This window comes from Paroedura picta, chromosome 1 (assembly GCF_049243985.1).
Source record: "Paroedura picta isolate Pp20150507F chromosome 1, Ppicta_v3.0, whole genome shotgun sequence".
NCBI lineage: Eukaryota > Metazoa > Chordata > Lepidosauria > Squamata > Gekkonidae > Paroedura > Paroedura picta.
The window spans coordinates 113,958,272-113,971,499 of record NC_135369.1 but is presented as its reverse complement, the minus strand read 5'-3'; the positions used below and the strand labels follow the sequence as shown (position 1 = coordinate 113,971,499).

Sequence of the window (13,228 nt, the reverse complement as noted above, 5' to 3'; positions counted from 1 at the left end):
TATCCTGGAGTGGATATAAGCCTCGATATTTCAAAAACCGCCATGACTATATGAGCAGCTCTCTGTTCTTTGCGAATTAACTTGCTGCCTCATGCCTCCAAACAAAGCAGTCTTTCCTGATTGGCCAGGGTGTCAGTTCAAAGACTTCCTAGTTCCCGATTGCAAGGCTTGTCTTGAAGTGACTGCGATCCAGAAGCTCTAACTTCTCTCAGCAGTTAGAAGCTCTAACTTCTCTCAGCATGCCTCTTGGATTTATTTCCACAACCACCCTGCTCGCTGTCTCCAGTCCTCTCCCCCCTACCACCGTTCAAGAAAAGAAAGAGACTCCTGCTGTGCTTGGCGCCCCTCCCTGCTCTGAGCTTTCCCAATCGAGTGCAGAACACTTTCTGTTTCAATTGGGGTGGGGAGTAGAGGAAGACCTGAGTTCAAATTGATCTGAATTCAGCAGGATCCTTCAGGCCTGCTGTCAAGGAGGCCTCTAACTGCCCCTGACTGAAGTGAGAGATGCATTTCCAAGAGCAATGCAGGGGAGTCTGTGGGCATGGGTGTGCATTCCTTTTGAGGGGGGAAAGCTTTCCCCTTCTGCCTAATGGTTGGCTGACAGAGAGGCCACAGAAAAGCTCCTTCTCACTTAAAATACTGATGTGACTGGCCTCGGTGCTGGGGGAAATATGCAGCCAAGCCATGCACCTCTCTTCTGTGTGGAATCCTGAGCAAGAGCAGCAATTGGTTCCTATTCCATCAATAGGAGGTTTCAGAACCATCAGCAGAGTCTACGGTCAGGGTCTACGGTTAGGGGTGGAACAGTCTACCTAATTGGCCATTTGTTGGATGGATGGCCAATCAGGTAGGTGATGAGTAGGTCAGAAATGCCTCCCACAAGCTCAACTGTGTTTTGTATATGTTACAGATGCTTTGTAATGGAATTCCTAGACTACATGAATTATATCGCTAATAAGCTTTCTGATTTAGGAGTCATTTACCATATTGCTTAATTTGTACATTTATCCAATGTGTCTCAAGCACAGCTCTAAGATGCTTTTGCTGAACATTTTTGTCCTCTCTGTGACTTTGGCCAAGTAGCAAGTTCTCCTAAAGCATATGTTGTTTTGTCAATTCAGACAATGACCATGAGTTAATCAGTGGCTTGGACACAGTTGCATCATGGTTGTGAAATGGAATAAGTCCTTATCTTTTGCACATAACTTGAGAAGCTGTAATCATTAGAGGTGTGTTTATAAAGGGTTTTTGTTGTCCTGCTGAATGTTCATTTTGACCCAGTTATGCCTTTGCATCAGTTAACTAGTCAGAAGGTCCTTCATTAAAACGCCTGCATATCTTACAATGGGGAACATGAACAGGTCTGGAATTAAAAAAGCTGTTCTGTTTCTTCGTGACCACTGGATATCACTGAAGAATGTCAGGTTGGTAATTTTCTAAGTAGTTGTAATTGCTTATAATACATTGGTGTGTTGGAGAGCTGGTGCTACTGTTTACAAGCTGAAAGTAATTTTAGAGAGTAGAGAATGAATATGGACAAATAGCACAGTTCTTTTTTCAGGGGTTAGATGCATGGATGGAGCACACCTAGCCCCAGTGTTCCACATGTGCAATGGGTGCCAGGTTGTGCCAGTATCCCCATCTACCAACATGCAGTAATCATCAACTTCTTGAATGAACAACTTCCTAGTATCTCTGCAAGACTGGGACACAGTAACATAAGGCACAGAGAATGCTTATGCAGTGCAACTTCAGGTGGGTTTGAAGCAATAGAACAAAGTTAGATTCCAGTGGCACCTTTCAGACTAACACAAAAGCTAATACCTTGAACAAAACCTCTTTGGTCTTTAAAGGTGCCACTGGATTCAAAGGTAGTTCTGCAGTGTAACTTCGTTTGCTTGCTAAATGCTCTTTGAGACCAACATATGAAGTTGTCGTGCACTGAGTTATACTATTGGTCTCTATAGTAAAGTATTGCCTGCTCTGATGGGTGAGAACTCTCCACAATCACAGGTAGAAAAAGATCTTTTTCAGTCTTCTGCTTGGTACCAGGGGGTTGAATGTGGAATCCTTTGCATGCACAGCATGTGCACTGCTTCTGATCCAATTATACTCTGTTGATATAATTAAAATGCTTGAATCTAGAACTCGTAATTAATCTCGTGGAATTTTTACTGTGTGCCTGAAGGAATGGGTTTCAGTGAACAAAGGTATTAAACTCATGTAGTAAAAAAGGTTGTGGAGAAATAAGAGACACCAATTAATACAGTGATAGAACTGTTTAATATCTATAACTGTTGCAAGTATGGTATATATAACCTGGTCGCTCCCGTGATTTTGAGCCCAGAAGCTAAAGAAATGTGGCATGTAAGTAATCCTGGGCCAAACTTATACCCCTGTTTGATTTGAAGAATTGCAAGAGTGGAGAAATGCTAGCAATTAAGGGTGCTTGCTCATTTTCATTTGTACGCATTTCAGATACTTACCTTGATAAAAGGTATTAAGTTAAGTTCTTGTAATTGTGCAAGGCAAACCTTGTGATTTTAGGTTGGAGTAACTGTGCATAGGATTACATTGCAAACGCCTGCTTGTGTGAACAACAGAATCATGTCACCAAGAGTCAGAAACAGATCTGAAGTCTCTAGCCCTCCACTTCACTGTAACCAGCCATGTAGGGTATATAATTTGCCTTGGAAGCAGTGGTAATTTGATTAGGGGAATAAGCCTTACGTCAGAAAGTGAGAGAATAGCAGATGAAGTCTGCTCCAAATTGTTATCTAACAACACTACCACTTCATGGGTCATAAAATTGTTTCACATCTGAGTTTAAAAAAAACTTGAAATGTTTTAGAGTCACTTGTTTCGAAGAAAAACTGATTTTTAGAAGAATGACATGGATATTTTCTAATCCAATAATTTTCTGTTAGCCAGCGTGTAAGACCTATCAGAGCCTAAGAATATTCACAAAAAGTGAAATATTGGGAGTATAATCTTTTCTAAGTTTCTTCCCTGGGAAGGGTAAATTATCTGTAAAACAAGCAAGTTGATTGATACTTAAATGTGAAAGCCCATGTTATACCCAAAATACACACTGAAATGACTTGATTTTGTGGTTATTAAGAAACTGCCCATTTTTCAACAAAAGCAGAATTTTGGAAAGTAAAGTGATTGAATCAGCTGTAAAAAAGGGAGGATGAGGTAAAATTCTAGCTACCTATTTAATGTCACAAAACAGAATGGAGACAGTACCGTTGGGAGTGACAGTGATGGATCCAGAACATTCAGATTTGCACATGCACCTGTACCAATCAGTGACTGATGTGGACACCTCTTGCATGTCCTGATATTTCAAAGGGCTAGTGCATATTATTTCCTGTATGGCAAACCAGTTCTTGGTGACCAGATTGTCCAACATTTGGAGGGACATCTGGGGGTATCTGACAAATTGTGTTGAAATTAAAAAATATATATTACAATACTACTTTTGCGTTCTATAAAACTTTTTGTTGCTCCATATAGAACAAATTTTTAATCAAGAACTCCCCCCCCCCCCCCTGGTCAATGGTGTCCCGCTTTACCAATATTAAAATCTGGTCATGAATAGGAGATTCTGTCTGAATGTAGAGCTTACCTCTGATTGAATTTTGAATTCCATGCAGGTTCATTATCCAAGGGAACTGGCTGTGAAATAGCCTTAGGATATCTCTGTTCAGGGTATTCTCTTCCATGTAGAAATAATGTGAAGAGTGCTGTGAGCAACAAGACCTATTGAGCTCCCATCAAGCACCAAATAATGAAGAGTTTTGGATGTACAAAATAATCATAGATCAATCATTAAAAACAGAACTTTAAGACTCTTAAAAAACCCAGTTCTAATGATTTGCAGAAGAGTTCATGTTTCCTTAATATCTCCTTATATCTTTATTTACAGTCATTTAGACCAAAATTTCAGATGCACTAATAAACAATGGCAGTAAAAAGGGAAGGTAATACATAAGAAAAAGGTTATTAATGCTTCAGCTGTAAAACTTTAGAACTTTTAAAACCATAGAAGACAGTATTTAAGAGAAGCATTAAATACCATTGACTATTTCAGGAAAGCAAAATGGGACATAATACAATAAAACTAATAAACTGTTAAAATATAAAACTAAGCAAGATTAAGGGACAAACCATAAAAGCTACTAACCAAAAACATAAGTATTTCTATGGCAAAGTTATAATGGTATATGTCAGTGACCCAATCTTTCCTAGTTATTGAAGCTAGCCAAGCAAATTTTGCTTCTTTGCTAGTTAAAAAACTGTTTGAGTCCGATAGCAATAGTTGCAGGTGATTTTTTCTAAGGCTGCGAGGGCATTCCATAAGCATTGGTACTAATGCACCTTTGCGAATATGGTTATACAACTTGCACGCAAATAAGATGTGTTCTGTGGTCTCCACTTGACCCTTACTGCAAATACAGAGCTGTTCTTCGAGAGGGAGTCCTTCAAATTTCCCACTCAAGTGAGCAGAGGGTAGGGCGTTGTGACGAAGGAGCGTAAAGGATCTCCTGTGCTCAGGATTTACCACTTTACTTAGATAGTGCATCAGGGTATTCCTGTTTAAAAAGTCTTTCCTAAAAAGCGTGTCCTGGATATTGTTGAAATCGTGTTGTCTCTCTACTTCTATCACTCTTGTTTTAACAAGATCTATAGCCTTATCGTAACCCATAAACAAAAACAATTGATGGGAGAGATCATAGTAGCACAGCTTTTTAGTGAGTGCAATTTGCCAAGGTGCAATGAATGTGTCTATCACTATTAGACTTGCAAGACCTTACTGTTGGAAAAGTAATTTTAGCCAGAATACAAAGGTAGCTATCCAAAGCCTGGACTGAACATTGATCATTTCCATCTCAATCCTAATTGCCACATTTAAGATGTTATTTGGTACTGCCAAAATTGTCCTTAGGAATTTAGACTGGACCTTTTACAGACTGCCCAATCTGTCCGTTATAGTGATTGGAGCTCCATATGTCAGCTGAGCAAGAGCCTTAGCCTTAAAGATGTTAATTGCAGCTGGAATGTAGCAACCTCCTTTCTGCCAGAAGAATTTTTTAATTGTACCTGTGCTTTTCTGTGCATTTAAAGATATGTTATTGATTCTTAAGAAGAAGAGTGGTTTTTTTGCACCCTGCTTTTTACTATCTGAAAGAGTCTCAAAATGGCTTACAGTTGCCTACCCCTTCTCCCTCCACAACAGACACTCCATGAAGTAGGTGAGGCTGAGAGAGCTCTGGGAGGACTATGACAGGTCCAAGGTCACCCAGCTGATTGCATGTGGAGGAGTAGGGATTTAAACCTGGTTCTCCAGATTAGAGACCGCTGCTCTTAACCACTACACTAAGCTGACTCTCAAAAATATCTTACTTAAACAATCTACTGGAATCTACAAGAAGAAATACAGCTATTCTGTAAATGTGAGGTCAGGGATCCAAATTTTATCCAGGGAGGTATGGCAGTAACAGTTGTTTGGAACAACTATGGTTTCTTCTTTATATATTCATTTCTTCTGTCAGAAAGCATTGCTGGAGATGTCAGGCCCTGACATAGATTGATTTAGGGGGATAAACTATTTAATCAAGAACTATAGGATATAACTCCCTGTGCCTTGACATGCAGGCAGTGCCTTAATCCCTGTAAACCAGCTTGCCCAGTCTTGACAGTGATGTGCAACTGCTGGTCTTGCTTTCTAAGTGATGTGGGCATGAAGCCCTTTTCAAATTTAATTATCTTGCTTAAAAGAGGTACATTCATCCTGCAGTGTCCCTTTGCTAGAAAGCAACAGTCCTGTGTTATGGTACTTTGTACATGGGGCAAGTGCTGTTTTTCCGTATGCAAAAAGTGATTTTCCATAGGGTTATGTTTTGCTGTCATTGTCATGCAGAAATGCCATTTTCTTGGTAATGTAGTTAAATAGAAGCCACTACCAGCCTAGCAGCTTCTGCATTTACTCTGAATGTGTATGTCCTATTTTAGGTGTTGGAAACCTTTTAAGTAACATAAACTGCATTTCTAAAATACAATGTTCTAGGAAACATAGTACAGTTCTTTTTCTTTTATTCTACAGGGTAGATCATCTGTATACATTTTTTGTACAGTGGTCGCCAGATGTGTATGGCAAAGATGCTAAGGAACAGGGTTTTGTGGTGGTGGAAAAGGAGGAGCTTGATATGATAGACAACTTCTTCAGTGAGCCCTCAACAAAAAGCTGGGAGGTGAGTGCTTGTGCTTTTTAGCTTAGAAACATGAAGATAATTGTAGGGTTGCACCCAGGCATCCTCCCTTGTTTCTAAGAATCTCTCTGATGATTATGATCTCCTGTTAGCTGAAGTTGTTTGCATTTTAGTCCCCTTGGTTACAGAAAGATCTTTGAAGCATGAGGATAATGTATTGAGAAGGCACCGAAACCAAAACAGAGCTGGAAAACATGTTTTATTTCAGCCTACTACTTCATCACACTTTCCTCATGTTCTTGAGCAGTCGTTTTCAACCATTTTCCTATTTTACAAAAGCAAAAGAGATTTTCCTAAATTAGTTCTATACCTGAAATTATATAATTTATATACTTAAAGTCCAGATTCTGGCAATGGCTTTTGGTTTGCTTCCCATGTACAGAATGCACCTTGGGGGAAGTGTCCCTGGCAAAGCCTTCCCCAAGGATGAAGCCCCCATTGCAGTCAGTATGCCCCATTGCATGGCCTTTGGACCACATGGCCTTTATTCTCCCCGTTGGCTGTTAGTGCTAAGTGCTCCCTCAGCAATGCTAAGAACCTTCTGCATTCTATGTGTGCATGGGAGAGACCTCTTAAGGCAGAGTCCTGTGCCACGTGTCATCCTAGCTGAACTATGAGGTCTCCTGGATAGGGTTCATATAGTGCCTTGGGGCTGTGGTTGGGTGTAGGGGAGGGGTTTATCTGCGGCTAGAGAGGGCGGTGATTGATTGTGGCTGCAGTCAGCATCCTGTGCTCCACTGGGGTTTTTGCAAGAGACACTCTGTGAGGAAGGGGCTCTTGGCTTGTCCTGCTTAATGGGTACCCGTTTAATGGGCTCTGCTGGTTTGGGGAGGAAGAAGGCTGGAATGGCTTAGGAAACCAGCTAACTCCTGCGATGCCTCCCTTTGCTTGCTGGTGTAGCAGCTTGCTCCAGCACTGTTCTGTGATGTTGTCCCACCGAAACTGGATGGGGTGCAGTGCCACCAAGCCCGTATGCTGACGCATATCAGAGATACGGTGGCAGAAGAAATTGTCAGCTCCCTGTGTCCTTTTGTGCCCCTCCCCCAGATTTTGATGTCAGTATTTGTCATCATCAAGCTGTATAAAGTGATCTTTGTACCCATGAATGGAAGAGAAGTTAGCCTTGTTGAGGAGAGTTAATGCTTCCTGTGAGGCTTTAGCCCAGGGCTGCAATTTGCTTCTTGGGGGAATATACAGGTACTTTCCTTTTCCTTTGCAGAGCTAATCAGATTGTGAAGGTGACACAGAGACAAATGGTTATCCCCTCAAATAACCAAATAGAAATCTGTCAGGGCCCCACAGAACTGTGGGTCAAAGTTTAAAAAAAAAACTCTCTCTGCAAAGGGGTGGCCTCTAATCTATAAAACTGGGTTTTATTCCCCATTCCTCCACATAAAGCCTGCTGGGTTACTTTGGGCTATTCACAGTTCTCTCAAAACTCTTTCGGCCCCACCTACCTCACTAGGTTTCTATTGTGGAGAAAGGAAGCCCAGTCCAAACATTGGTTCTGATGATGCCACAAACCCCTTTTTTGGATTACCCACCAGAGGCTTGTATTTCAAAAGAGGGCTCTATGCCCTCTGCATCCCAAAACAAAGTTTGAACCACCACATGTCATATCCTCCCCCCACCCATCTCTCCTCTCTGAGAGGACATGCACTGTTTCCTGGTCTGAATCCTGGTTCTTGTGGTCAGTTTGACCCATGGGAGTTCACAGCCAAGATCTCAGTTCATAGCATTAAGTATGTTCCAAGCCCAGTTGCCAACATTAAATTTATTGCTTTATTTTAGTTAAATGTCCATGTACAAGAAACACGGTGTTTTGTGTAGCTCAGCATAAAGTAAAGTGTGGGGAAAAAAACATAAGAATGCATCCCTCCATTCTCCCCACCCCAACAGCATAACACATGTACAAGTACACAAGAAGATCAGTGATCTCTTCTCCAGATACAAAATTGTTGGCATAACTTATTACAGGAAATCATTTTGTTTGCTTCCACAAATGTGGAAAGAATGGTGATCGGTATCTATATGATGGAAAGGAACAGTAGAAATCAGGACATGGCAACACAGAGATCACAGAAGTTGTATTTAGCAATATTCGAGAGAGAGATCTACCATTTCTGCATGCGGGGTAAAATTGTATGATAATACAATTGTGTGATAATAAACTTAGGGCAGGACAGCGCTCAAGAGACTATAGCGCATTTCCCCCTCCATATGTTCTTAGTCCTGGCTGCTGACTGCTTGTTCACCCCAGGGACGCATGATAGAGGGCGGTAAATCCACTGTCCTGGATTTTACCACATTGCACTGAAACAGCCTTGGTAGGTTGGCGACGTCATTTGGAGGGTCCCGAATGAGCCGCCAGAATTCGGAGGCTGTGTCGCAAAATATTCCTTCTGCGGAAGTTGTTATACACTTCCCAACCACATTGTTGTTTTGTGGCAGTCATGAACCTTAATGTTCCCTTCCCCAAGCCAGGAGGGAAGATTCCGATTACCAGAGACACTGAACAAAAGTGTTAGAAACAAGTTTGCAGTTCAGTTTTCCTATAACTCTATTTCATGGTCCATACATATTGGCAATTAAATGTACTGTTAGCTACTAAGGCATGAGAGCCACCAGTGACCAGGGGCATGTTAAAATATTCTTTTGATCCTGAAACACAATAATTTAGACCTGGATCCTCCTCCACATTCTCCTCACTAGCCCAGGGCTCCTCATAGCTTTCAAGGCTCACTTACCCAAAGAGTCCCTTCACTCCCTAGATCTATAGAACAAGGTTTTCTGCCAAACGTAGGTGGCTTTTGGCATACCTTTGTGACAACCTTAGATAACTTCTACCAAAGGAGCCACCACTAGATCAGTCACTGTCCAAGGAGAAGGAGAGTCATGACTTGGGATAGTAAATCTACAGACAACACAGCAAAAATCAGTGTTTAATTGACTTTATATATATTATATTGTTTTGCTTATTATTTTAGTCACATTGGTGAGGTAATATCATAAATGTTTTTAAAAAATTACTAACTAGCTTTCCAAGTGGCAGATAGTTTTGTGCACAACAATAAATAACTTGAAATAATTATGATTCACTGTCTGGTCCTGGTATACATAAGACAAGGGAAACTATGAATCATATTGGGGCCCCATACCATTTCAGACATATTGATTTTCAGAGTACCCACTTGGGAGCAGCTGGCTCAAGCACCAGGTTTTGGACCAGGAAACAGCACATGTCCTCTCAGTTTATGATTTATGGTGATCCAGTGGTCAGTCAGTCAGATTTTTACTATAGTCATTGACCAGTAGCCTTTATTTTGGAGTTCAGATCTCTTTCAATATTATTGGTTGAATTCACAAATAAGAACAAATAAGGAATAAGTAACCAACTTCTGCCTCCTTAGATACAAGAAGTTGCTTGAAATCTCTGTGTTTGCATTTTTGTTTGCAGTAGGAGAAACAGTCTTACATATTTCTTCTCTAGCAAAGCAGCATTTCTCCTAGACTGCTGGCCCCAGTTAAGCATATTAATCAGTAGCCTTTGAAGTAGGGTTTCAAAGCATCAGCCATATTGGCTGAAGGTAAATGAGTTCAGAAAATAATGTGACAGCTATCATGGTAGCACTTATCTGATCAGTTTAGCCTGGGGAGGAAGTGTTCTTGCAGATAAGGGGACTGAGAGGCAGAATCACTGGGATCTGCTGCACTGTGTTGATGGTGTGTGTGTGTTTTAAGTAGTATTGGGAAGTCAGTTACTTTAAAGGAGTTAAAACAGAAATGGCAACCCTATGGGCTTTTATCTCACAATTTGCACACTTAGGTGCTACATGTCTTTGACTCCTAACACAGTTCCATGAACATTCTTTTGAGATGAGACCATTGCTAGGCCATCCTGTGTGGTTTACTGTAGAAAATGAAAGTGAATCTTACCAGGAAGTCTAGACCCTTTCAGAGCTCATGCTAAAAGAGAAGCAGCTTCATTCATTGTAAAGAAGCTGATGGTGCTAGCGGCAGAAAAGGAAATCCCTGAGAATGAAAGTTCAGCAAATACCCTTGAATTTTCAAATAATATACAGTGCCAGACCTGACCAAGAACCCACTGTGAAGGTAGGTTGCTCTTTTATCACGATTTACAAGTGAGAAAGACTTTCATTTAGTTATCAGCAGAGTACATTTATTTTAAGCAAATGGAGGATACGCAGAAACAAAATTAGGAAAAAGAGTAGTGTTCTTAATGCTGGGTAGTTGTAGTTAAGTACTAGTAATCACAGTGAAATTTAGTTGTACTTTTACAATCCTTACTGCATGTTATTTTTCTGAATATGGCAGTGCAGTTATATACTCGTGTGTGCTGTGCACTTAAGTTTTGTATATTTATTTTGTAACCATGACTCCTTCTTGGCTGTTGGGAATCTTGACACACGGATTTAGAGTTGTAAAAGCAATGATTTTTTTTTTAATTTGCCTTTTTATTGAACCTTTTTCTGAGCTTTAGTACAAAGGACTGGTAGTTTTTACACAGTTTCCCACACCCTCCCTTCCTGCTCTTACTCTGAGAATGAAGAAACTGTGATATTGTTACCTATAGATAACATATTTTTAACGTGGCATTTTTTAATGTACAAAGTGCTTTGTACACTTAGTCCAGTTAGGTCAACAAGCTTCAAGATGTGCATGGCTTGCCTCCAGAACAAGGTACAGTTGCTTTTGTTCTTGGGGCTGAGTAATTTATTTTCAGCTCCATAAAGAAGGTGATCTGTCATAATAGCACTGATCTAAATCATGTAAGTACCATCTTATGTGCGTGTTTTGTTTACAGTACCTGCTGTGTGTCCATTCTGTTTAGATTATCACTGTAGAAGAAGCAAAACGCCGAAAGAGCATTTGCAGCTATGGTGAGGATGACAGCGATGAGAACAACGATGATGATGGTGATGCTTTGCCGGTGTTAAGAAACCAGAGTGCACTCCTAGAAAACATGCATGTAGAACAGGTAGAGCTGATTTCGTACATAACTTGGTACTTGCTTCCATTTTTTAAAAAATATATATATTGATGTCTTGCCTTTTCATTTGTACACAGAGGACAAAGGGTTTTCCTCTGTCTGACAGTTCTAACAATAATTTTTGTTATAAAGTTATGCACCTGGTAGAGAGAGTAGATATAGGGAAGTTTTTCTACAGCTTCCAAAATATTTGAACTACATGGCACCAAGCAATGGGCATGGGCAATCGATTCAGGATATATAGAAAGTAATCTTTACTGGATAAGTGAATGAAAGGTGTAATTTGTTGCCAAATGATAGAATGATAGTCACAGTATAGATGGCTTTTAAAAAGTATAGATGGCTTTTAAAAAGTATTAGATTAACGAAGGATAGATCTGCCAGTGGCTGCTACTTGCCATGGGAGCTGAAGGGAGCCTTCATCTTCAAAGTCAGAAAGCCTCCGAATACCAGCGGCAGGAAACAACAGCAGGGGAAGCCTCAGCCTTTATACTCTGTTGTGGGCTATCCAAAGTAACTGGTTGTCCACTGTGCGAGATGGGATGCTGGACTAGATGGATCATTAGTCTGATTCAGCAGGGCTCTTCTTATGTGCCTGTTTAAGGCACATCTGCAAATATAGAGCTGGCTTTCAAACATCATCCCAAAACACTTATATCACTTGTCCCTGGCAGATTTTCCCATCCCAGGGAGTAGCTTTTCAGGGCTATACAGTGTTGCTAATAAAGGAGTAGACCAGGAAAAAAAAGTTGCTGTTAATGCAGCCATTCAAAATTAGCACTGTATTTAAACCCTCCTCAGTGATTACTTCCTCCGTATGGTAATGGCTTTATACCCGCGGTTCTCAACCACCGTAATGCCGCAACCCTAACACCGGTGGGGGTGGCACGGAGGCCAGTGCCATGGCGCCGCTGCCTGCTACCACCACGCGCTGCAGCCACCAACCTGGCAACCCCATGGGAGGGGCCAGGTGATCCCAATTGGGGTCGGGACCCCAAGGCTGAGAACCACTGCTTTATACAGTAAATAAAGCTTGATTATCTCTCTCAAAGCATCACTTGGGCTACAGCTCACAGTGTGCTGTAGTATATTTACCTGGGACCCTGTTTTGATTACTTTTCATATACTTTGGATTAATAAACTACACAAAGAATGTTTTGACTTGTGAAAGACATTTATTAACCAGCTGACAGATTTCCTTTTTTGCTTCATTGGGATATATTTGATTCAAGTAACATAGTTGTGTTTCTTTTTAACTTCCAGCTTGCCCGGTGCCTGCCAGCAAGGGTTCAGGGATATCCTTGGAGGCTTGTATACAGCACACAGGAACATGGAACTAGTTTGAAAACTCTTTATCGTAAATCAGCGTCTCTTGATAGTCCGGTCCTTCTTGTCATTAAAGATATGGACAATCAGGTTAGGCACTAAATGCAATTATTCATTTCATCACTGATGAATCCATTTGTGAGGGCAAATAGATGCATGCCAATGTCGATGGGGAATATGGCGTACTTTAAGGGCTGGATTAATCATGGTTAAGAGATAAATACAATTATTGTTAAACTTAGGGCGGGGGGCAGAAATAGTAATCTGAGTCTTTCTAGTGTAGGCAGTGTACTTTATGCTGCTTTCCCTGTAAAATTATCTGTAGTACAATAAATAGAAGCATAAATGTAAGATAGCAGAGCAATTCTCCCAACTGGAAAGACAACTCAGTGTACTGGTGACTTAGCTAGTGTCACCTGGGCTTTTCAACATGCCCCAATATAGAAGCCCTACTTAGGGTAAGGTCCCTCTGCTCCCTATATGACCAAGAGATTTATTGAAACAATCATCCCAAAGGTAGACACATGTAATTAAATAATTTAAACAGCTGTAAATAAAAAGACACTCAGGCTGGGTAGCTGAGATAAGTCATCTGGATGCTTTGGCAGAGTCCCTC

The 13,228-nt window shown here is 40.8% G+C and overlaps 1 protein-coding gene across 3 annotated transcripts in view; it reads left to right on the top strand.

Annotated features, from left to right (window-relative positions):
- NCOA7 (nuclear receptor coactivator 7) overlaps nt 1-13,228 on the top strand; it is a 104,216-nt gene that overhangs the window by 74,094 nt on the left and 16,894 nt on the right. For 2 of the 3 annotated variants that reach the window (XM_077300201.1, XM_077300194.1), the window contains exons 11-13: nt 6,110-6,257; nt 11,128-11,274; nt 12,550-12,702. In XM_077300201.1, coding sequence (XP_077156316.1) covers nt 6,110-6,257; nt 11,128-11,274; nt 12,550-12,702 — 448 coding nt within the window. Of the gene's footprint in view, nt 1-6,109; nt 6,258-6,309; nt 10,389-11,127; nt 11,275-12,549; nt 12,703-13,228 lie in introns of those variants that run through there. The other variant, XM_077300208.1, reaches the window with a different exon arrangement.